General features: G+C 42.8%; 1 protein-coding gene across 1 annotated transcript in view; it reads right to left on the bottom strand.

The window, feature by feature from the left end:
• The window catches only part of shank2b (SH3 and multiple ankyrin repeat domains 2b), a 171,678-nt gene that overhangs the window by 103,921 nt on the left and 41,206 nt on the right, over window positions 1–26,551 (bottom strand). The window contains exons 3-8 of the mRNA XM_087170118.1: window positions 18,585–18,788; window positions 17,007–17,078; window positions 13,922–14,030; window positions 6,492–6,643; window positions 5,324–5,491; window positions 2,888–3,004 (exon numbers count right to left, since the gene is read on the bottom strand). Of these exons, the coding sequence (XP_087026244.1) occupies window positions 2,888–3,004; window positions 5,324–5,491; window positions 6,492–6,643; window positions 13,922–14,030; window positions 17,007–17,078; window positions 18,585–18,788 (822 nt within the window). The remainder of the gene's footprint in view (window positions 1–2,887; window positions 3,005–5,323; window positions 5,492–6,491; window positions 6,644–13,921; window positions 14,031–17,006; window positions 17,079–18,584; window positions 18,789–26,551) is intronic.

Here is a 26,551-nt window from a genome sequence, read left to right as displayed (position 1 = left end):
AACAGAATTATCTTTCTTAAGTGGAACTAAATGTTTGACTTGATTCAAACACACTAAGTCTGCCTTTGATCCGAAGCCAGAGTTCTGTTCTGAACTGGCCACGCTCCAAGGGCAGTGTGTAAAGTGGTCTCAGATGAGCGGCTGTACAAACAAGTGTTAGAGGCTGCTGCTGACCTTTAGCTGGAGGGCAAACTGACAGGTTTAAGTGAAGTGGTCTTTGAGATGCTTCAAAGATTCTGTGCACATTCAGTTACTGGATGAGGCTGGTGTTATTTTCTTATCATTGACCAATCCCACGAAAAGATGAAAACCAACACGTTGTTAGTCCGTGTCTCGATACTTTCTCAGTTCCCTCCTCTTATGTCTTTAAAAACAACTCACAAATATCAACAGAAGGAAACTGTTCATTTGTTGGGGACTATTTTCAGCGGCGGACGAATACATAGTCAGAGTTCTAGTGAGTATTTGGGGCAGCAGGACAGTGTGTGTGGGACTCACCTGATGGAGTCAATGGAGCTGTATGGCTCAGACTAATAAAGTACCTCAGGCTTTATTACACACACAGTAATTGGTGTTTTTCCTGGATTAGTTTATTTAAGAAAACACAGAATATTGTCAGATTTGTCCTAATTATAGGAGCCGAATCCAACATGGCGCAGTCAGACGCAGCGGCCCCACACTCTTCAGGCTTTGGCAGTTGTTTTGTTTTCATTGTGTTTCTACACTTCTTTATTCTGGCTCTCCTGCACATTGACAAAGAGCTGCTAAACTGACTTTTGTTGTTTTTCTTTTTAACAATGACAGTAAAGATCTATTCTATTCTATTCTATCTGTAGAAGAAATTCAAGTCATAGGTGGAAGCTAACGGAGGAGGAAGCTAAACTCAGTGAACCCTGGGGTTAGGAGCAAATCCCAAACAGAAGTATCAGGAATTCGTTTTCATGCAGCTCCATGATATAAATTCACATAAGATTCAACCACATTTAAATCGTTGAGCTTCCACATCAACACTGGAACGAAGATTTCACCTGAGGTTCTGTCTCACAGTTTAACTGTTTAAGGTAATTAGAGGCAGAATGTGACTGGGCGGTGGTGTTGTACTCTTGGGGAAACTCAGAGCTGCAGTGGCCTCAAAAACACAAGCTAGTATGATAAATAACATGCAAGGAGAATTGTAAATAAACCCCCCCCCCATGGGAGAAAGGGAACAAAGAGTCTGCAGCAGAATCGGCTGCAGGTGAGGATTTAACACTGCTGAATCAGCTCTGTGAGAACCAGGAGTCTGGTTTAGAAATGTGCTGGAACAGTTTCTTTCCTCGTGGCCACAGGCCTGATGACAGGCGGTCATCTCTAATGTCAGAGCCTGAACTGTGTGTATTTATCTCTCCTGTGATGATCTCCTGCTTTCATCAGGTCAGAAGGGAGGGAGGTCCCAAATCCACAACTGTGTGCAACATGTTTAGGCGTCGTCAAGGTAACGTGATGTGTCCCATTCCCCTTCATACCATTTTGAGCCCTTGCAGCCTCCCACACTCAGTCACTGACCAGGTGCTCAGGTGACCAGGTGACCAGGTGACCAGGTGACCAGGTGACCAGGTGACCAGGTGACCAGGTGACCAGGTCCAGGACTCAGGTGTTAGGGGGACATGAGTGAAATGAGCTGAAGCAGCTGAGCAGCAGCCGTGATGATCAGAGCTGAAAGGAGCTTCAGAGCTTCCTATCTTGCCGTCCCCACAATTCCTTGTCGCAGCAACGTTTAAAGTGACGCACCGTTGTAGTTTCACCGCGGCAGAGCCACGTAACTATAGAAACAACAGAGCAGCTGTTTTATGTTTGTGACTCGATCCAGAACTGATGGAAATCCTCCGACTGAACTCCAAATCCATAAATAAATAGTTCTTCTCTTTCTGATCTGTCCGGTTTGGATTCACCATGAAGAACAACAACACACAACACAAACATCTCCCACTGTGTGTAGCATTTAATGAAATTATAAACTTATGTCTGAATAAAATTTATTCTGGTCCTCACTGTTTTATTGAATCATCATTTTAATGTCTCATCTTTCTCTGCTTGTGTATTCCTTTAATGTTTTCTTATTTCAACATTTCAGTCCTGTCAGTTTTGTGTTTGTCGCTAGGAAAGGAAATGTGTTATAAAGTTATATAAACAAAATGTCTTTTCCTAAGTCCTCATGAATTCTTCTTCACATCTTTCCTTGACGTTTTCCATCGAGATCGAGGAGACGCGGTCAGAGAAGAGATTATTTAGCCTGGGAGAGATGAAAACACTCAACAAACACGTGTCAAGGAATAAAAAACTAAACACAACATCGTCACTATGACAACAATCAGCTGTGAGAAAGGAAAACAAGATGAGCTGGTTGTTTTTAAATCACCAGTTTGGATAAAAACTCTCCATCAGTCCCGGCGGAGCGCCAGTACAAACATAAGGAATGAGTTTCCTTCATTGTTTACACACAGGTAAATTATTTATATCACCTCAGCTGTTCGTCGTGTGTTTCCCTCTCACGTCTTTTCTGTCGTTCTGTCAGATTTCACCCTCAACCAGTTCGTTTAAAGCAACTTCTCAACTTTTATTAGTGAATAATTAATAATCAGAATGTAGTTGACTTTCAAGCCCGTCAGTGATTAATGAGAGACACACACACACACACACACACACACACACACACACAGACACACACAGACACACACACACACACACACACATGATGCTCCACATTTCTGCTGGAAGAGCTCAGCAGCTTAAAATAGCATCAGGTCGATCCAGTGGTGGTGTGTGCACCTAAACATACACACATCTGTGTCAATGACAGAAACGCGCACACGCACGCACACACGCACGCACGCACGCCCCTGCTCACCTGGTTGTACAGGGCACAGATGTGTAGAGCGGTGTTTCCCGAGGCATTCTGGGCGCTCATGTTTGCTCCATAGAACAGCAGATGCTCCAGGTGTTGCACGTGGCCATGACGACACGCCTGTATGCACACACACGCGCACACACACACACACACACACACACACACACACAGGGAGAAACAAAGTTCACTGTCAGATAAAGCCTGCGACGCCTCCCCTGCTGCAGTGAGAGGGTTTGAACACTAGATGTCAGTGTGCTGCAGAGGAGACAACATCGAGAGGCGAAGCAGCTGCAGCCTGAGCTTGAACCCCGTCATCAGGAGACGGAGGGAAGGACGAGACTCAACAATAATCTGATAAACACGTGTGTGACTCAAACACAATATAACGCACATTTTCACAACAGCAGAACATCCATCAGGGCGAGAAACGATTTGAAACACAGGCTGCTGCTTTTATGAGGCAGTTTTCTCAGTAAATGTCTTTAATGTTCTGGGGTCATGGCGACAGTCAGCTGTTTAGCACAAGAAGGGGGGGGGGGGTTATTTAGAAACGGCCTATTTACACCGTGGCTTATTTCAGAGACGGAGACGTTTGTGAAGGAAGGACAATAACTGAAATGGCTGCTTATCAACCAGAGCAGTTCACAGTGAGAAGAATTCATCATCATCATCATCATCATCATCATCATCATCATCATCATGTGAGCAGAGGGACGCAGGCAGGAGGAACATTAGGTTTGATTTGTCTCGACTGTTTTTATGTTTTTAGTTCGACATGAATCTCATGTCAGCTGCTTCCGAGGATTATATTTAAATGTGTCACTGTGCAGACTGATGATCTGACATCTGTAACATCTGTTGGTTGTTCTGTTCATTTAAAGTTATAATCTGTAACTTTCCTTCATTAAAACGTCTTAAAACAGTCAGACTTGTCTTCTACACGTTGTTGAGTTGTGTTCTTATATTATCTCAAATGTTTCCATCAATTCTCAAACCAGAGAAATCTGTGATTTTAATCATGGTAACGTTCCGTGTCAGTGACATCACATCCTCTATGTGCTCGTGTCGTGTTTGACAGAAAAAACTGTTTTAAGTCACATTTTTATGGTTCACTTTTTACACCTCAGTGGTTTTCAGCTCCATGTTTGAACCAGATGAAGGATTTTAGTCGTCGGACGTTTGGATCTGAAGTTATCAGAGAAACAAGCTGAGGACACGTTGGACAGATCAGCTCCAGCTGCTGGAGACGTCCACTTTTTAAAGTGAAACTGTTTTATTCAGAGTTTCCACTGGTTTTAATCCCCTGGTCTGTTTATGGAGAGGAGGAAACCTCTGTGGAGAATTCAGCTGCTGGTAAAAACCTCCTGAACGTCTGTTTCATAAGTTATTAAAGAAACAATCAGAACAAGGTTTAGCATCAATCTCAGCTCCAACTCTTCCCTGAGTCTCTGTCCTCCGTACGGCGTCGCTCAAACTCTGACTTTAAATGTGAAACTGCTTCATTCAGTGTTTTTAACAGTTATATTCACCAGGTCTGTTTGATTTCCTGAACCACTGACACTGAAGGAATCCAAACCGGGAGGAGATTAGACAACATCTCCCATGATCCAACGCTATTTCATGACATCACCCAACGCCGTCTTTTCTTATCGTTCTGATTGAAAGAGGCAGAAGTTACCGACTCTGTGTTCAAACATTCATTTCTCTGGCACATTTGTGCGTTTGGTTTTTGACAAACAGACCTCGGCACATTAAAGTCTGCGACTGAATTATATAAACTTGAGTTTATTTTCACGCCTCAGATCATCACACAAAATGTGAGAACAGTTGATTTGGCGAGGACACGGCTGTAAGATTTTTTATTGTCATTGATGGTGAAGTTTTTACTTGTTCACAGAATACTGTGACCAAAATGACGTCGGTTGATTTTCACATGAACAAACATGGATAACTATAAATACTTAGGAGAGGTCTTTGATGGCCCTGAGGCATTCTGGGTGCTCGTGGCTGCTCCCTGGAGCCAGCGGCAGCCGCTCAGTTGTTCACTGTCCTGTCTGACAGCTGATTGTTATCGTGTCTGAAACGGGACAGATGGGGAAGGCAGAGATTTTGCAACTCGACAGGAAGAGAGATATGAGCAATCTGATAAAGCTGATGGCCTGAACGCACGCGCACACACACACATTCACGCAGCAGTGTGTGTGTGTGTGTGTGTGTGGAGACGCTCTTAGTTTGTCACTGCTGCAGGGTGGCTCTCTTTAAATGGCTTTATCTACTTCAGCGGGGGAACAGCTGCCAAGATGGTCGCCCACAGCCGGAGAAGGCTGCGTGTGTGTCTGTGTGTGCTTTAGCAATGCTTTCACAACACAAGCTGTTCCAGCTGAACACACTGCCAAAAACCTCTCTGTGCTCCTGTGTGTGTGTGTGTGTGTTTACCTGGTGAACCTCATGCCAGCCGTTCTCGTCCTGGCAGCAGACTGAAGCGTGGTGGTTCAGCAGGAGCTCGCAGCAGCCCGGGTCTCCACCCACCACCACACTGTGGTACAGAGGAGTCAGACCGCGGCTGTCCTTGTAGTCTGGAGATGCTCCCAACTCCAGCAGCGTCTGAGGACGGACAACAGGTGTGTGTGTGTGTGTGTGTGTGTGTGTGTGTGTGTGTGTGTGTGAGGGGGTGAGACAGGGGGTCAAAAACATACAGAAAAGCGACGTTTGATTTATTAAGAAAGGTTTGCAGCCAATTCAGAATTATAATCATAACTATCATCATCATTATTATAAACTTTATTTCTAAAGTTCTTTAAAGCTCCTCCAGTGTAAAGGTGTGTGTCCATGTGTAGTGTGATTATAGATCAACTCTAGCTTCTATATTAATACTGTGAAAGTATCAAAGCCTCAGTCCACAGAGAAATGCACACAGCCTGTATTCAGAAACTGAGCCTTAAAACCAGCCGTCAGGACTTCTGGAACTTTGTGATGTCACAACAAAGCAGTCACCAAGCCCCGCCCACCTGGACCCACCATCCAAACCTTTGCAGGATTTGGTTTCTCTGAGTATTTAAAACTACACTGAGATGGTTTTTGGTTCTTAAAACCACAAATATATCTTCTTATGGATCAACCCTTCAAAATAAAACATAGAAGAAGAAGAAAATATGGAGCTTTAAGCTGGAGCCTGAAGGTGATTAGCTTAGCTTAGCATAAAGACTGGAAGGAGGAGCAAACAGCAAGCCTTGCTCTGTCCGAAGTTCAAAAATACACCTCTCAACACAAAGTGAAAAGTATAGGACTTTTAAAATAAAATTGATATTATTGATAAGAGCAGCTTTAATGAATTGTGCTAAGGTTGACTACACTGAGATGTTTTTTGGTTCTTAAAACCAGAAATGCATCTTTTGGATATCAACAGAAGAGGAAAATATGGGACCTTTAAAACTAATGTTACAAACTACAACTGATTAAAATATCACAGCTGCTAAAAGTTTTAAATGAAACACAAGAAAGAAAACTGTGATAGTAAGTTATCTGTTCATTAAAGTGCACTGTAAGGTTTTGCTTGTCTGAGCATGCAGGTGAGCAGGTGTGAAAAGTGTTCCTGCTCCTTTACCGTGAGTGTGACGTGGTTCTTGGACCTCGCGGCTTTGTGGAGGGCGGTCATGCCGTCTTTGGCCCTGAAGTCCAGGTGAGCTCCTCCGTTCCTCAGCACCTTGATCATCTCCACCACGCCGTCCAGGTGGGCGGCAAACGTCAGGGGGCACTCTGGGAAAACAAGCCAGACACAGACTTTATGTCTCCCCTAATGAGGAGCAGAATAACAGTCATAATAATGATAACGGGTTTTCACAAGCTCATATACAAACTCTAATAATACCCTGATCTGAATTATCGCAGGTAAAAGCAGCAGCTCCAGAGACTGAAACTGAGGATGTGACGGCACAGTTTGTTTCTGCTTTACGATCCACCTGGGAAAACACTGCTTATATTCTTCTGTTTGCTTTGTTTAATGTCACGCTCTCCAATTACGGGTAAACGAGACGCAGACATTTAATATTTCATGAAGCAGCATCAACCAGGGAAAACACGGCGTCGTTAAGAAAAGAAGCACCACAGACATGTCTACATGAGGGGAGCCTGGTCCCAGGGAAGGTTGCCTCAGACTCACCTGCTGCTTCCATCCACACTCACAGAGTCTGACTCTGTAATTACAGCTGTGAAACACGCAGGTGAAGGATTTGGCAGCTCCGGGGCTAAAAACAGTGATTTCACTCTAAATGAACTGATCCTGTGTTTTTCTTTTGTTGTGAAGTCGAGGGTAATCTGCTGCTCTCTCTAAAAGCGTCTTCAGTTTTATTGTAAGACAGGAAATCTTCAGTTTATCCTGTGGAGATGCCACCCGCCCCTGTAGATGAGGATAATCGAGACCACCTGCTGAGAGGGCAGCGAATGTCTGACGACTTTTACCTGGAGAAATGCTGAGGACAGACCGTCTGCAGTTAAAGAGGCTGTTCAGACGATCTGTGAAACTCGTTTATTTCATACATCCGATTTTCACTGCACAAGTATTGTGGCCAAAAGAATTCACAATAAAGATATTATCCCGATATCTATAGAAAATTTGAAGCAAAACAAACTGAAATAATTATGCTATCGGTCAAATTCTTCTTGAGCTTTGCCAAGAAAAAGGAGACAAAACACGCACAAATGAATCAGACTCAGATACAAGTGTCAGGAGGTGGAGAGAGTCTGTAACCATGACTACAATACAAAAGAGAACAATTACACTTAATGGATGAACTGATAAACAAAAGATACACAAACACCCCTGATGTAAACACAGGCAGGGTTCAGGTGTCTGTGTTCTCTGTGTGTGAATGTTCAGAAGGTTAAAGAGGAAGAGGAGTTAGCGTGAATGATGATGACACTTGCACTCATCTCAGATTTCTCTCCTGTCGTTGATCAGGTTGTTATCGTCTCTACACTGATGTTAAAGAGGCTGAAAGAAGCAGGTCAATCATCTGTCACAACTCATTAGAGTTATAAAAAAAAACTTTTAGGTGATTAAGACATCACTGAATGAGGTCATCAAAACAAGACACTGACACAACTCATGTGTCCTCATTTCACTCCTCTAGTACATACTCTTTTTTTACAGTGTACTGTTGAGCCAGCAGAGTCGGGTAAAGTGCAACTTTAAAACAGTTCATCCCGGAGAAACAGCACAAAGTGGAGCGTCTTTAACTGAGGGAACATCTTTGGTTGAGTGGGGAACACTAGTGAACCTGGTGCTAACGTGAGGCTGTTCTCCTAATGTGATCAAGACATGAACAGAAATGATTTAAATTCTTTTTTGTGCACAGAAGAAAAGTTCATGCTTGAACCATTGTTGAGAAATTCAATATGTTTCCCTTCAACACCTAAATGTACGGTGGCCCTGAGAGCTCAGTCAGTGTTTCCAGGGGACACTGAATAGTGATGAACCAGGCTGGGACTTTGAACAACAAGTGCAGGTGTCCCTTGGAAACACTTCCTGTTGTGTTGTGAGTATTTGCAGCTCATGTTGTCAAACTGATGAAGATGTTTTCTGAAGTTGTTTGTGTTTTGTCTGTTTGAGTTCATGAGTTCATAAAATGGACTTTAAGCAGCGACTGTATATATTCCAACACGTTGCCGTAGTGACGGAAATCAAAGATCACTAAGCAACATGTAACAATGGCTACTTCACTTCTTCAGGAAACTGCGGACGCTCTGAAGGTTGACACAATACGTCTCTTAAAATGACCCGAGAGACAATTTAATATCAGATGAGGAGTTTGTATAAACCCGCCTCTCACTTCAGCACCACGGACAGCGTCACGGTTCCATCAACACACAGAGGATGGAGGTTTGTGCTACATGTCAGATCATCAGGTATCTTTAACAAATATACTCATTATCCATAAAACTACTGACGGTATGACTGAATATAAACGAAATGACAGAGTTAAATGTGACAAAAACGTATAATTACCCGCTAAATCTTTAACGTATTACAGGGTACGGCGAACTAGTCTCTCTCCTGTAGTAGACAGTCGAGCTGCAACGGTAGGAAGTGCTGAACGCCGTAGCCGTCACTTCATCCGTCGCTGCTTTGCGATAATACAGCGTACAAATATGGTCTCATAGTTTCACCAATTCACGCATTTATCTACTATTTTACTCACATGTTGCACTATTTTTCATGAACCTATAGACTTCGATAAACACATTTCAAGCACCAAAACATCCACATCTGTAAAGGTTCGTTTTCACAAGAGATTTGAAGAATTTCAAAAACCAGGCTTCAGTTTTTCAGCATTTGGGCCGAATGACGTCTTTGCTCTGCGACAAAAAGGCGCCTCGTTGCAGAAGGAGCCGAGATTGTTCTGAGAATTGTGACATAAAACACTCGGGTCTTATGTTATATGCAAGTTCCCTTTAAAAGGTGAATTTAAGAGATGAAGTAGGAATCAGGAAAATGCCGTCAGACCTCAGAGGGTTTTAATTAAAGTCCCTGTTTCCATGATGATCTGTGCTTGAACATTCAGGCAGGACAATGTCATGACAGTCCTGGGTTTTCTGTCACACTTCCTCTGATGAGATTAACATGAACACTGTGTGTTTATCAGAACAATATGAATCAGAGTTTTTCTTGTCAACAGGCTGCAGCTTCCTCTGAGTGACTGGCTCCCACCAACATGGATTTGAATTCTGTGTGTGTTTGAGTGTTTTTTTATTGTGAAAATCTCCTTCCTGTGGCTGTGAGGAGGTGGACAGAACACAGAGCCCGGTGCAGTGAAACGGGGACAAAACGTATAGCAGAGGAAACGAAACCTCCCTGTGTGCTGTGATAGTGCAACTTTCCAGCATCTGAAAAAATAATTTCTCATTGTTCTCACGTTGTAGGAGATTAAATAGCCTCTTCTGGGGGGAGAAATCAGCCTGGATTTTATCTGACTGTGCAGACGTGAGCAGCAGGAAGAAGAGAAGTGTTTTTATTTTGTTTTATTTAATGATCACATGGAGAGCTTCACCTGAGCAACAAGTCCTTATCCGTGAATGTGTCTCGCCCTCAGCAATAAGGCAAACAATAGCTCTCAAAGCCCATTAAGAGAACCTCAATCCTCGGCTTAATAACCCTCTCTCCTTATGACCCTTTATTTCCCTCAATACAACACCTTTTTTTTTTTCTGGCCAATCTCTGTCCACTCACTGGCTTCTGTTAAAAGCCCCTGCACCGCTGAGATACCCTTAACATATTCATTAAACACTCGTAAATAAACATAATTGTGGCCGGTGGAGTGAAGAGCTAAATGACAGTAATGAGCTTTTAAACGCAGGCTGCTTCAGGTGACTGGTGAACGTTCACAGCTCTGAAATCTGTGGAGGTAATCCCTCCTCCCATGAAGACGGCGCCGCACTAAAAGGACCCTCTTCAGAGCGGAGGGTTTCTTTTGTTCTTTCCAGAGATAAAGCAGCGAGGTTTTCCTCCTCACAGAGCGCTCTTCACGAGTCCTCGCCGGCTTATTAGTGTCGCCGTGTGTCAGAGCAGCTGAGCCTCGTACAGTTTTCAGTCCACAAGCTCAGCTCCTCACCCGACTCCCTGCAGCGCGTTCACTAAAAGACTTGTTTCCTGTCAGTCTGGATACTCACACAGCCAAGCAAATGACCAATTATAAGGCCACTGATTTTTAAATCCTACTCGTCTGTGAAGCACTAAATGGTCTCGATATGAAGCTTCCAGACCCTCAAGTTCACCTGTGGAACCAGCTTCCTGAACACCTGAGATCTGCGCCGACTGTCAGCTCATTTAAATCAGGGCTTTAAACATCAGAGTTTACTTCAGCTAATCATTAAATTACATTATTTTTAATCTTGTGTAATGTTTGTATTTGCTTGTTTTAATGTCTTTTATCATTGCAGCACTTCTTTTAAAATGATGCCTGATTTTAAGCAATCGTTATGACTTATTGAAATATTTTTATTTATCTATTTTTAAATTGCTTTTAAATGCTGTTTTTATCTTAATGTTGGATGTTGATGTTCGAGAGTAAACAGTCAAAATCTTTTGCATGAAACTCTCACCACCTTTTGAAAAGTGGGTTTAACCCATTGTGCTCCTTTGCAGCCTGAATTCATGGCGTTCACTTTTGATTTCAGTTTTGACCCAGTAAAAAAAAAATAAAATCTAAATCTCCACTGTTTTAAACCCTGATCTGTCTGTGCTGCTGTTCTTCGCAGACATCAGAGCGTCTGTCCGAGCAGGTAGATTCTGGGTGGGGCACGGCTTTAAAGGAAAATACGGCTGTTGCTGTTACATATAAAACACTTTGTTCAGTGAACTCCAGGAATGACTTTGTGTGTTTAACTTAAACTGGATTTACAGTCGACACAAGGGGAGTCCGGGTGTAGGAGTCCAGGTGGAGGAGTCCGGGTGTAGGAGTCTGGGTGTAGGAGTCCGGGTGTAGGAGTCTTGGTGTAGGAGTCCGGGTGTAGGAGTCCGGGTGTAGGAGTCCGGGTGTAGGAGTCCGGGTGTAGGAGTCCGGGTGTAGGAGTCTGGGTGTAGGAGTCCGGGTGTAGGAGTCCGGGTGTAGGAGTCCGGGTGTAGGAGTCTGGGTGTAGGAGTCCGGGTGTAGGAAGCTGCAGTGGGCGTTGTGAGCCGGATTTCACCCACTGACATCCCCTCCGAAAAAGCTGGAGGCAGCTCTTCTATACGATCCAACTCTATCGTGCTTCATACTCCCCAGTGTTCACATCCTTTTATTTAGCTTGTGAAACGCAGCAGGACTGAGTGACATCCAGGTCACTGACATTCTCTCACAGTGACGAACCAGACGAAGGTTTAAACTACTTCAATACAAGTGGTTGATAATGTACATAACTCCTGTCAAAGCTCCATCATATGTCTGATTATATTCCTGATGTGTGCACTAAAAGTCGGGAGGAAGAAGTTGCTCTATTCCACTGTGAATGGGAGCGTCCAAAGATCTAAAACCTCTGGAAGGATGTTTGTTGTTTAACAGATGTTTTTCGACCAAAATCCCTTCAAATGTCAAACTCTGAGCTTGGAAGATATCAGGACTTTGCACGAACATCAGAACAGATTAAATATCTAGACGCTCTGGGACTGTGTCGGTCTGGAAAGACTAACTAACACCGCTGAAGACGAGTGGAAAGAACCGGATGCCGTTTGTCACAGATTGTAAAAGTAAATAAAAACTGCTTTTACCTGTTGGTGAAAACAACTGTGTTTTCTTTCTGTGAAGATGCGAGCGCTGCTTCTCTTCCTCCAAACTCTAAATGTTTAGTGTTTATTTTTGGTCTATTGAGGCCACCGTAGAGAGAGAGAGAGAGTTACCTGACAACACAAGCTGATGTTAACCACAGTCATGAGCTCCACCTGTCGAGTAAATGAAGTGTGCGAGTGAGTGGATGCGCATGTTTGGAGATGATGTCTTATCATTCTTCCTCCTCTGCCTCCGACTGGGAACCATAACTATTATCTCGGCCCGGTGAACATCAAACACCTGCTCACGGTGCGTTTATGGAACATTTGTGAGCAGTGTGAAGAACACACTGACATTAGGACACAGCTCATTACTCCGGGCCTTCGCTGCCCTCTCACTGTGGCGACAACACACTACACAAGGCTGCAGTGACTGTGTTTACTCAGGGTGTCCTGAACACAGGAATGCCTCAGTCACACCTGACACGTTCACACCTGGAAGACACTCACAAACATGATCCTTCAGCGCAGCCAGAGGGCAACACACTCCACTCCAGCAGCTGTTTGCTCTCTCATCACTGGTGTGTAACAGGCTGTTTTGCATGTCTGCTGCCGGCTCCCTCTGTGTCGTCTTGAAGGGTATTTTCCAACAACAGTGTCTGTTTACATGCTCATGATTTCAGATCTCTGCCTCTTAAAATCAGCTCAGAGCATCATCTCTCTCCAGACACAATCTCCAGGTGATTGCGGATATTCCACCGACATCGCTGACAACAGTCTTCACAGGTTGACCAGTACAAGTAAAATCAGTTTCCAGTCTTTTCGATGTATCAGGAAGGAGCAGAAGTTTCAGACGAAGATGTCTCAAAACACTGGCACATGAAACCTGCAGTACGGTAGACGAAAGCTACCACAGGTTTGGTTTGTGATTGGGTCAACCAACTTCATGGGACCACTTCTAAGAAACTAAGACTCTGACCCAGGACCTGAGGTGGCCCGGGTCTGAATTATTTCAGCTTCGTAGTGTGTCATAATTATAACAAGAGTGAAATGCGTTTCTGTGGCTCCATCTGTCTGTCTGTTTGAATTCAGCCTCTTTAAAAGGTCCATCCAGTGTAAAGGTCTGTGTCCATGTGTAGTGTGATTATAGATCAGGTCTAGCTTCTATATTAATACTGTGAAAGTATCAAAGCCTCAGTCCACAGAGAAATGCACACAGCCTGTATTCAGAAACTGAGCCTTAAAACCAGCCGTCAGGACTTCTGGAACTTTGTGATGTCACAACAAAGCAGTCACCAAGCCCCGCCCACCTGGACCCACCATCCAAACCTTGCAGGATTTGGTTTCTCTAAGTGTTTTTACCTGAAATCTGCTATATTTTTATTGGATCAGTCAGAAAACAGTCAGCCAATCAGAAGAGAGTCTCAGAGCCTCCTCTCTTCTGATTGGCTCACCGAGCTGTTGTTACTAGAGCTCCAGAGAGAAGCCTGAACCTACAAACTGTACCAGTAACTCTCCACCTGAATCCACCCTGAAACTCCACCGAGCAGCTGAGTGCCACACTGTGAATACTGTCCTGAGAGTGATGAAGGACATTTGCTGGAGCTGGACCAAGCACTTGGCATAAATTGGGATTACTGATGTTCAGGCTGGAGAATGAGACTCTGGAGAATTTGATGACTGGCTCATTCACCTCTTTTTCTCTGTCTGAGCTCTTGTGTTTCTTCTGCTAGAAACGCAGAGTCCTGTGAGTGCTCTTGGAGTGTTTGGTGCTTGTGTGCATGACGCAGCCTTACCACCAGTCTCGCTGTCGTGGTAGTTCGGATCGAAGCCTCTCTCCAACAACTTAGACACTTTGTCCACTTGATTATGCTGGATGAGGTCCATGAACTTCCTCAGATTGGCCTGCGCAAACCACACAGAGAGAGAAAGAGCTTTTACAGTGAGAAGAAAGAACAAACGGTGGTAGGTGTGAGAGAGAACTAGAGAGGAAAAAGACTAAAATAGAAGTTGAGACAGAAAGGTGTAGAGGGTCAAAAATAACCGAGGGTGAAAAGTGGAAGCGTTAGGAAAACAGTGTGAAGCTGAGGGAGGCTCGCTGTTAAAGACGGAGGAATATAAGGTGGAATAAAAGGCTGGTGAAATCAGGGAGCAGGAGGGGAGATGACAGGATTCAGACTGTGGCCATCGTATGGAGTGAAATGGCTGCTCCTTTCTGCTCTGTTCCCGTCTGCTTTCTTTCCAGGCCGCATGATAAAAATAGATAAGAGAGCAGCTCCCCGAAGGAGAGAGAGGAGAGAAAATGAGGAGAGAAGAATGAGACAGCAGAAGAAGCAAAAGACAATGGGCAGCAATAAAAGAAATGGATCGGGAAGAGAGGAGGAACAATAAATGAGGAGGAGAACAAAAGTAGTAGACTAAAAGGTAGAGTCAAAATCCAAGTTAAAGGAGCAGTGTGCAGGATTTGGTGAAGTCCAGCAGTGAGGCTGCAGAACTGAATACTCCTTCTGTAAGAGCTGGCTTTCTCATAAAAAATGATTTACACCGCTAATAGCTGTACATGATAATATGTAGGATCCCGATCCTTCATACGTGGACTAGACTCGGGCTGATATTCGATAAGATCACACGATATTTATATCTTATTGTATTTATTTATTTTTTCTACTTTATACAGCTGCTCATTGCTGATTCATGATATGTTTAAGAGCTAGCGTTCTCATAAAAAGGACAACAAAATGGATCAGGCTTTATTTTGCCAATAGCTAAGAATGAAAATATGTGGGATCGGGCTCTATCCCGATCCTGTACATCAGCTCGACACATCCCTGCTAAGTGTCTTTTGATTTCTCTCTAGACTGTCATATCAGTTCCTTTGACTTATGAATTGAAGTCTAAATATTTCACTGGGAAAGTGGTGAGGACAAAATAACAAATCCTAAAAATGGCTGACATGAGCAAGATGTCTGACTGACACTGGATCTGGCTCTTCATACGGATCCATCAAAAATGCCTGAATCAGTTCAGTTCCTGTGAATCTGCTCAGTAATGTCGACTTTGTAGTTGCCTTTTAAAATAACCTAACACCCACATCATTATTAGATGTTATTAGCTTAACTATAATTAGTTTATTACTCACTGGTTTCAAATTCTCTGCGTACCCGATGATCATTTTATGGCAGCGATGGAGACAGTCTGTTTGAAATCAAAACATAATTTGAACTGACTGAGACAAACCAAACAGGTCTGACCACAGATACAGAGTCCCGCTGTTTAGATATCAACCTTGATGAGTCACTGCCAGTTCAATATCTGGAAATGTCAAGGGTTCACGCACATGGCCTCCGTGTTTTCATGCAATGTTTTATTTAATGTAGCTGATGTGTCCCCTGTGTGTGTGTGTGTGTGTGTGTGTGTGTGTGTGTGTGTGTGTGTGTGTGTGTGTGTGTGTGTGTGAGAGTATATGTGTTTGTCTGCAGGCCCGGTGAATCAGAGTCTGGAAGAGTCTCTCTCTCTCTCTCTCTCTCTCTCTCTCTCTCTCTCTCTCTCTCTCTCTCTCTCTCTCTCCTGAAACAGGTTGCGAGGCTGGCGGTTGATTGGCTGTCACAGTGTGAGCCTCAGCCAACCACAGAGCTCCAGACTGCATGGCAAACAGGATTAGCTCCATGAAGTTGAGTCAGGCCAAGAAATGAGCAAGAATCGACTGCACATCGGAAATAAATGTGTGTTATAGAGGAGCCATATTTTCTGGCTCATTAGGTTTCAGAGTAAAAGTGTTTTCGTGTGGATTCATCTCCCTGCTCCACATTTATAAAACATGTTTTTTCTTTTTTCTTTTTCATTCTCCCTCCTCTCTGGTCGCCCGTCCTCGCCTGTAGAATTAGAGCAGCTGTCAGACAGTTTCCTAGTGTGCCAGTAACAGAGAGCTGCCAGAGACACTTATACTTTGGCTGTGCTACAGGATTACAGTAGCTATGGGACAGCAGCCCAGAGCGAGCCGCGTACACAACGACCGAGAGGCTGCAAATCTTCAATTTACTGTAGAGACTTTACTTCAATTCATGTGGGAGGAACAGAAACAGAGCGAGGGAGGGGCCTGCTGTTGACCTGACTCCCTCTGAGCAGCTTCCAAACTTAGAGATTTTCCTCAAACCACCACAGAAGAAGAGAAATAAGTCTAAACTGCCAGGTCAGAAAAACGCTGCACGCTGGCTGTGGGTTTTTCACCATCCTCTTCTTGTCACACGGTTCAAGCTGCCAAGAATTAAAACAAACATCCACAAACACAGAATTCAATCTGTGAGAGCTCGTCCTGTTTTTCATTGTTTTAATCTGGCAGCATCTTTGGCGTGAAACAGTCATGGCCGTGCTGGTTTCACACCGCACATCCCCGAGGCCAGTCCACCGTCAGACCGAAGTGGGTGCTGTTCAGCTGCTCATGCTAGCTCTCCTGCTAGCTCGTCTCGAGCTGCCAACGTTTCCCACCATTTCAGAACTGAGCGATAACAAAAGAGTGATTCAGCGTCTTTTATCCGGTTTCTGAAAGCTTTTATTTGCCATTCTAAACAGGCAGGTCGCTGCAGGAGGAAAATCCTCTGGTAGATAGAAAACAATGTGTTTTATCCTCCAAGTTCGACAGATTCTTTCCTCTTTTTAAATACCCATTCAACAGCTCCATTCAAAGTCTGATAATTTGATGTACACACTGGAAATGATCCATGCTGTTTGTTTTAGTGCCAAAATCAAGTGGGAATAAACATGTTGACACATTTGCATATTGATTGCACTGATACTGTCTCAGTTTGGGAGCCACAAAACACTGCCCACTAAAAGGGTTTCATATACAAATACATATATGCATGTGTGTTTGTGTGTGTGTACCTTGGTATGAAGTTTGGCGATCTGTTTCTCGTCCACGTTGGGCTGCCGGTAGACTCTGCTCTTGTAGCGAAACTGTTGAGTGAAAGACAAATTATTTAAAAAGAAAAACAGAAAAAGTCTGGAGCAAAACAATGAGTCCAGCAAGACTTCTGTTAAATCCCTGTTCCAATAACAGCACACGCCTGGCACCTGATAACCTTTTGCTCAAAACTCTCTCAGTCTTAAGCTGTTTACTTTGTACCTGTGCGTGCACCTTGAAAGTAATTGTTCCTGTGGAAGGAGGATCACTGAGGGATCAAGTCTAAGATGTGTTTTCTTTATTAACAGCACATTTCATTACCTTCATGGCTTCTTTACAGGTGGACTGGTGGAAATTTGAAATCGCATCATGTCTTTTCTATAAAAGGTGTAGTGTCGGTTTGGGATTGTTTATTATAGAGAAGTGAATATATTTTCTCTGTCGACATGTTTAATTTTCAGGTGCATCAATTCAATTAGAGTTTTGTTTGAACAGTTCACTGTTGGACAGTAAACAGAAGGGATGGATTTTATAAACAATATAAACTTAACGAGATAAAAACAAACCTTGATAAGAAAATGAGAAACTGTCAACTGTCAGGAAACACTGTTTAACAGTCAGTCACATTAAAGAAATGAAGCCATTCTTAACCAGTCATTTAAGACAAGACAGATTGCAGGATCGGTTTGAATATGAAACAGATATGTGATATAATTATTAACACTGTCCAACAGTGATGCGAAATATCACAAACATAAATTTGAGAGTTCATCTTAACCTTGGGAGAAACTTAAACACTTGAAGCTTTCAGCATCATCTTGTGGCCCGACTCAGCAAATAATAAACTTTATTTGCAAATGCAAACTCAGCAAAGGAAGTTACTCAGTCCCTCAACCTCAAGAGATTTCATTTATTTATTCATTTATTTAGTTTTTCTCAAATTGGAAAAAGTAGTTTATGTCACAAAATTTAGGTCACACGATGACAACTCCATTCACTGATGAAGACCATGAGATGGAGTTGAAATCCAGGCATCATGCATGCATGAGAAATTCAAATTAATTAATGTAATTGATTCAAGATACAAGTTCCATGGCTACAAACATTTTACACTGCAAGATTTATACAAAGTTATTCTGACAACATGGAAGATTTCTGATTATAATTGTAATTTATTTCTTTAAATAGATTTTCCAGGCTCTGAATCTTCTACTGGAGATTTTTACGGTGACACAGATGGGTCAACACAATGCAAAAGCCACAACACGAATCCAAAAGCCACAACACCAAAGCAAAAGCAACACATAAAAAAGCCACAACACAAATACAAAACATTCTTGTTGTGGCTTTTGTATTTGTGTTGTTGTTTATGTACTGTGTTGACCTGTTTAGGCCACTGTAGATTATAATCTTAAGGGACAATTGAAGCTAAACAGAAATACTGATTTACTTAATTTATATCATAATATACAGTATATATATATATATATATATATATATATATATATATATGTATATATATCAATAAATAATAATAATCTGATTGATCAAGGGTTTACCTCCAAAGACGGGACCCCCTTGCTGATTGGCTGGGGGTACTCTCGAAAGATGCGTTCCTCGTCCAGGAACTTGCCGTCCCTCCCGTTGCTGGCTGGCTGGAAGAGCCCATAGTTGAGGACGTCTTTCAGGCTCTGATTGAGCGTGCACAGGATCCGCTGCTTGGCAACCCAGACCGTCGCATCCGGGTTGAACCGCATGCATTTCTGTTGGAGAGACGAAAGAGAGAAAGTAATTAGAAAGTGATGGCTGGAGTGTTGGCCGGCAGTCACAGCAATCAAACACAAATGAAATACTCATCATTGAAGTAATAACAAACAGGATGTAATCTTATCAACTTGCGACAGACGCTGGACTTCAAACTTTTGATTGACAGATGCAAATAGGTTGGGACCTCAAACTGATGAGAGGATTAGAATAGAATCAGAGAACAATGGTGCCCAATCAAAATCGGTCAGACACATCCAAACTGCTCCTTTAATAACACAAACCCTGTCCCAGTTACGACAACTGAATCAGGGCTGCCGTGCACGACTGCCAAGTGTTTTTATTGTTTTATTGTCGCTGTGCTATATGCTGAACAGGGCCGCCTCCCTCACTGAGGATGTATAATTGACACGACCCTTCTGCCCCCCTGGTCTTTCCCAGTTCCAGCTTCCTTGGGGTGGAAAAAAACATACAATGCAAGATTTATGGCCTCGCCTGAATCAGAGGGGATTATGGGCCCTGTGCCACGGCGTTCAGGGAAGTGTCTGTGAGTGTTTACAGCTGGATGTGCTGCTCAGCCGACGATAGCAACGCTGCGTCCGTGATAAAGGCTGAAGGGATGAGCAGTCTGTGAACTCGGACTAACCGTAATCCTCTCGCCTGGCGTGGAGTGGGCAGAGGAGAGGAGGGGATGGAAAGATGAAGGGTAGAAGGTATTCAGAAGCAGATGTCTGGCATCTGGCTGAGGCTGTTTGGACTGATACGGCCTTCTTTCCCTCTGCTGTTTTATTACAATGGCAAATTGCCATCAGCTCTTATTACTGCTGCCTCCTGAGCCCTCGACACAAGTTCAACTTTAACAATGTGTATGAAGCCTCCAGGGAACTGGGAACCAGTAGTTTTCAAAGTATAGGGGCAATGATAAAGGTGGAAGAGGTTGTTTCCCCTCATTCTTCATTAATAATAAATGTGTCTCCTCTGTAACAAAATAAAAAGCATACAATGCAAAATCAGTAGCAAAATAAGAGCATAAACACTATAAATACATTCTTCTGCAGCAGGAGTCGTCAAGTCACTTTGGTCTTGGGCCAGTTTTTTTCTAATCCATTAGATGGTGGGCAGGAACATAATCAAAGGCTGATTCAAGAAATTGATTGATAAAAAAGCAACTGGAATTTGCTTTGTTACTGGTCACATGTGGCAGGGCGGCCGCCCACAGTCACATGTCATACAAATGACTGATTTACTGAACTGGTGGTCTGTCAAACAAGCAACAGATCCTTTGGAACTTCCTGCCAAAACTTTTCAGAATGAAAGGACTGAAATAAAGTATTGCTGCAAAACAAACAAACAAACAAACAAACAAAAAAAGAATTTTTTATTTTTTTTTAAAAGAGGAAGTGATTCTGTGGGTAACTGCCTGCGGCCTGTTGCATGACTGTTTCTGTCTGGCATTCACTCTCAACATGGATAAAAGTATAATAAGCATCTTCTGCTGGTGGTAGATTCTCTAATTGGACATTATAGCTAATCTGGCGGGCCAGTTCCAGTTTTATGGCGTGGTGACTACAACGTCTTCTTCAGTGGTTTAAACTTATCAACTCTACCGGAGCAGTTTTTAGCTAAAAGTTATTCTGAAAACTGTGGCCACTCTAATAGGTCATAATAACTTTGCCTCTGTTGTCAAGATTTAGAAATGTGACTTGCAGGACAAGCAGTAAAAGCCTCCTAAAGTTTTCGAAATTAACTTTGATTTTACATCTTTCTATCGGTATCAGTACCCAGCCATACCCATGAATGCTAACGTCTGCTACGCTAACTGTATGGGAATCTGCTTTTAAAATACTGTAATTTCTCTTTAGAGAAACAGTGAGATTTCTAGTTGACGCTGAGGTGAGTGTTTCCCTCCATGCCTTTGCAAAACTATGACCAAGGCAACCACAGAAACGGAAAACAGCCGCAGCTCCATCCTCCGAGGTTCAAGTATTCAAAGCAACAGTCTGTGGAAAACTAGCTTGTCTTGTTTAACCTCAAGTTGGCCATTGTGTCCATTCTCTGAATCATTAGCCAGAAAAGATGGCGTCTCCATCTGGACATAAGAGCTGTGCACTGGCATGGAATGAGAGGGGAGATGGATGAAACAAAGTGAAGAGGACAATCTGAAGATTGTAGAGGAGCCAAGGACAGAAAAGCATGTGGGGAAGAGGAAAAGTCGCCACTCCCTGCATCTGTCTTCTTCTGTGTTGGTGTGGGTGGAGGAGAGGAGCATTGTTAAAGCTAGCCACCAGTTACAGTCTGAAGACTCAGAGTGTGATCAGGAAAAAAGTTAAAGCTCCGTCCAGTGTAAAGGTCTCAGTCCATGTGTAGTGTGATTATAGATCAGCTCTAGCTTCTATATTAATACTGTGAAAGTATCAAAGCCTCAGTCCACAGAGAAATGCACACAGCCTGTATTCAGAAACTGAGCCTTAAAACCAGCCGTCAGGACTTCTGGAACTTTGTGATGTCACAACAAAGCAGTCACCAAGCCCCGCCCACCTGGACCCACCATCCAAACCTTGCAGGATTTGGTTTCTCTGAGTGTTTTTACCTGAAATCTGCTATATTTTTATTGGATCACTCAGAAAACAGTCAGCCAATCAGAAGATAGGCTCAGAGCCTCCTCTCTTCTGATTGGCTCACTGACCTGTTGTTACTAGAGCTCCAGAGAGAAGAAGGAGATGTAAAACTACACTGAGATGGTTTTTGGTTCTTAAAACCACAAATACATCTTCTTATAGATCAACACTTCAAATAAAACACAGAAGAAGAAGAAAATATTGAGCTTTAAAAGAAGATTTTTGTTGCCAGTATGGAGGTGGAGCCTGGAGGTGATTAGCTTAGCTTAGCATAAAGCCTGAGACTGTTTAAGAGAGGAGCTTTACATTTTAGCTTTAGATAAAGTCAGGCTAGCTGTTTCCCCCTGCCTCCAGTGTTTATGCTAAGCTATGCTAACCACCTCCCAACTCCAGCCGACAGACAGAGGAGATCATCGAACTCTTTGCGCATTTCCCAAAAAATGATTAACTATTCTGTTAAATACAGATTCTACAGATACAGAGAGCGACAAGTGATTCTGATTAAAATCGCATCATATAAGAGGTCAGTCATTTTTCTATTGTAACACATACAATGTTCTGACTGCAGAAGCTGACTTTAATATACATCACACACACACACACACACACACACACACACACACACACACACGTGCAGCTGTGTGTGTCTGTGTGCACTTGAATTATTCATCTGAGTTTGATTTCCAAGTGGACTGTGTGACTCAATCATGTGATCGAGTGGCACCGCTGAGTGCTCAGTGATGAATGTGAAATCAGGAGCATTAGTGCATACATGTGAGAGAGCTTAGTGCACATGTGAACACACACACACACACACACACACACACATACACACCTTCTGTCCTTGGAGTTAGCACCACCGAGCTAATTACATCAAAGGGTCATGAGTTCATCTCTGGGTCGACACCGTACCTGGAGGATCTAAACCCTCTGGATTACACTCGTATTTCATCCCTTCATTCTGTTCAGATTCAGGACGTTACAAAAGCGATTCTGCAAAGTGACTACAAAGTGCTCTGAAGCAGCTGCTAACAGCTGTGTGTTAATGTCGAGTTAGCCTCAGCGGGATGGAGTTTAATAAAGACGTGTTGGGGGAAGGAAATAGAAATTGAAAATGTACAAGATGGGATGGAGGGTCAGTATGAAGGAGGGAAACTTGGGGGGTTGCATCAGGTGGCTGCTGCAAGGACAACTCTGCCAAGCCGCCACCAAGACCAACTTCCTGCTCCCCTCCCTTTCTTCTTCTTGTGTCATTCTTTTTTGTTCTGCCAGTGCATGATGGGGAAACGCTCCCGCTCACTGTACCGCCATGGACATCCAGCGTAAAGCTCCCCAGGGACACGCACACACACACATCAAACAAACACTACAGAACAAAGCTGCGTTCGCTAAAGATGAAACTACTGTACAGACACAGGCGGCACCTCTGGCTGCTCGTCCACGGGGAGTTACAGTTCAACACTGCTGCTCTTTGATGATAAACCTTTATATCCAAACCTTCTCTGGGAATGACGGTTAAGCAATATCCATTAACAGCTACAGTGCCTGTGCTATATGTGCGATGGGGATGCAGCTTACAGCTCATTCTTCAGTTGCTACAGAGGAACAATACACCATGCTGTGCTACTATACTGTAAATGCAGCACACCTGGGGCTTCATTAAGAGCAACAGTGTGCAGCTAATGATTGCATGGGACTGCTATGTAAATAAAACATTCATAATTCCCACTGTTAAGATTAATAAAACATACAGAACATTCGCAGATCCATAAATAAAGTTCTGTCTTGACACGTCAGATGTCAGCGTTTAAAGCAAATAGAATAAAGTAGGAGAATGGACGTTAAATGTGTTTAGTTTTTCTCATTGATGTAGACGTGTGCTTATTTTTATTTCACTCCCTCGTTAGTTCAGTGAGGCTGTCGATGCTCACGCTCATGAAAATGTATAAAACAAGTGTGGCATCATTAAAATGCAAATACTATATGTGTCCAGTGTTGCACCATCACACACACGAAGAACTGAGCACAGCAAGCTTCCAGTACACTGCAGCACAACGGACGTGGAGGGAGGACAGAAACAAGTGTGTGAAGATCAGTTGTTTCATATTTTGTGAACTCTCTCTTTTTTATTAAAATATTTCTCATTATTCATATCAACATTAATCAAAAGGCTGTAACATGAAAGGATTCACTCAAGGCAACAAAACTCAAAGAGAATCATTTTCTAACTTGCCGCACTACAAAGTTATTTTATTTTTTATTTTTTTAGCTTCTTTAGCTCAAAGTCCTGTTTTAAGAATATTTACTGTTCGGTTTAGTCTCATTAACCCTGTTTGCAGGAACAGTGGGGCAGGAAGCTCTGACTGACCCACAGCATGCTACCTAATGGAAAACAGCACAGTCAAATGACAAAAATGGATTATTATTTGTTTTGCAAATAGCTATACATGATAATATGTAGGATCGGGCTCTATCCCAATCCTGCATACGCGGACTAGGCTTGGGCCGATATTCGATAATATCGAATATTGCAATACTGTTTTTTTGTACAGCAGAACATGATATTTATATCTTATTGTATTTTTAGTTTTTTCTACTTCATACAGTTGCACAGTGCTCTTTCAGGGCATCTTTGAGAGCAAGCAATAGCTAAGCATGATAATATGCAGGATCGGGCTCTATCCCGATCCTACATATTATCATGCTAACCTACTGCCAAACCAATAGAAACCAATAAAAAGCCACTTAGCAGGGATGTCTCGAGCTGATATGCAGGATCAAGCTCTACCTATTTGTCTGTGTTTCCACTCTTTATGCTAAACTAAGCTACCCAGCTAGCTTCATATTTAACAGACATGAGAGAGTCTTCTCATCTAACTCCCCACCAGAAAGTGAAAGATAGTATTTCCCAAGTTTGTTGAAGTTCCTCCTTAAATGTACCAACCAACACAGAAATGCAATATATGACATATATGTCACCTATAAGATGATTATTATTACATATATACATCCTCTGGATATATGAAGATATAAGTTTATAACATACATGAAATACCCATAGTAGTAGTCGTGGTAGTCTCAGACTTTGGACTTGGACTTTTGGAATCATTTCATATATTGACATATAAAATAAAACTGATATTTCATATATGGAAATTCATGCATGAAATACTGACTCAGAAATCTTGGTTATTTTTCACTCACTTTTTTGTGTAGATATGAGGTTTGGGACTAAGAATAAAATTAATTATGCATCATTTACCTTTCTGCTCTTCGTCTACCTTCCACTCATTTACATATTAATGGAAAACAGGATGACAATTAGAACAAGCTTCTTCATTCATTTACTTTCCCCTCTGGGTTTTCCCAAGTTTATTATCTTGTCGTGTGCTTTAAACTGCCCCAAAATATTCCACCACACAGCCGGCTTCAGTTTTCTGAAGGCCGGAGCTGATCTTAAGAGATTTCACTGATCAATAGTGAGACTCCATCTTGTATTATTGAACCGTGCTGCGCCCACACAGCGAACTGTCCCTGTTGTTGTTCATTTGTTCATCTACAAACTGCCGTGTCGACCTCACAGTTCTTTACACTCAGACATTTCCACAATAACACACACCATCACCTACGCACAGGTCTGTATATTTGTCACACACACACACCCCCCCCCCACGTCGCCCACTCAACACACACCAGCTCTGACCAACCGGATCCACATGGACTCTTTCCCTCAGTAACAGGCAGCAGTTTGTAAGTCCTTTAAGGCTTTACGTCAAAGCGGAGATGACTGAAAGGTTACTGCTGTAACGAGCCTAACACAGGTTTCGCAGGCAGGTAATTAATATGCATGTCTCCTCTGAAAGCTTTGCTTGAAAGGTAAATCTTGTCACATTATTTATACATGAATGGATTATTTTTTACAACCAAACACTCAATGGTTACAAAGTGAAATAAAGGTTGTGACAATCCCACACAGAAGCTGGTTCTGCTCATGAGTATTTTAATATTTTTAAATTAAAATGAGAATGAAACTGATGGTCGTCTGTGTTGGAGGGTCTTTGTACTTCATCATTACATCAAATCTCTGCATCTTTCCCACATCGTTTCTCCTGAGTGTTAGACCTCATGAGAAAGCTTCAGTCTGTGAAGATGTTTCCTTACACAGTTAAAAATAATCACTTCTCTGAGAGGCCAGTGAACTTGTAGGTTGAGTAAACAGAGAGGAGAGTGTCAGAGCAGATGTGGGTCACTGCAAAGACCTTTAACATCTGGAGATGCAGCTTTTGTTTACGTTCACACTGCAGGATTTGCCTGTTTGTTTAATGGCTGCTGACACTGATTATAACCCACGGCTGAGACGCCGCAGAGCGCACAGCAGATTGAGAGGCTGCCCAGCAGCTTTCATACATGAACTACGGTGGCCCAGAGAGCTCATTCTGACAACACGTGCTGCAAATATTCACAACACAACCAATTTAGTGCAGCAGAAAAGCTTGTATATGAATGTTTTGTGCATTTTATGACTAAAGCATGAAATTTTCTCTGTGTTTCTATAAACCTGGAAGTTTAATTATCAGACCTGACCTTTGGGGGAGGGCAGAGCATCCTGGAGTAACGAGTGCTAGACCAAACTAGCATGTTAGCTTCTGTGCTAGCTAGTCATGTAATTCGATAGAACAACAGCCACAGCAGCAAATGAGGATCTTTATTAGAACAAAGATACAAATGATAATAATGGAGAACGGGGCAAAAACAATGCTGAGGTCAATGACCTCTCAAGGTCACCAGAGGTCAGATACAAACTGCCTCCACGTCTGAAATAAAACCTCTGGGTTTGAAGATTATATGCTGAAACTTTCGTGCTTTAGTCATTTTAATTGTTTGGTCAACCTGCAACACAAACACACTGCAAATACACACAACACAACAGGAAGTGTTTGCAAGGGACAAAGTGATGAACCTGTGATGTTTTTGAGTTCGCTTTCTACTCAGAGGATAGAAAAGTGTCAGACACACCTTGACTAATTCTCCAGTGGATAATCAATAAGCAGATGTCGACACTGAAAAAAAATCCAGTTCAAATCTCATATCGACTCCCACACAATCACATGCTGACACACATTAATACCACCCCCCCCCCCCCC

Source organism: Seriola lalandi, unplaced genomic scaffold, assembly GCF_002814215.2.
Source record: "Seriola lalandi dorsalis isolate HSWRI2012SDOR001 ecotype SW California unplaced genomic scaffold, Sedor1 jcf7180002054929, whole genome shotgun sequence".
Classification (NCBI taxonomy): domain Eukaryota; kingdom Metazoa; phylum Chordata; class Actinopteri; order Carangiformes; family Carangidae; genus Seriola; species Seriola lalandi.
The sequence above is the reverse complement of the archived record's forward strand: the minus strand, read 5'-3'. Positions and strand labels throughout refer to the sequence as shown.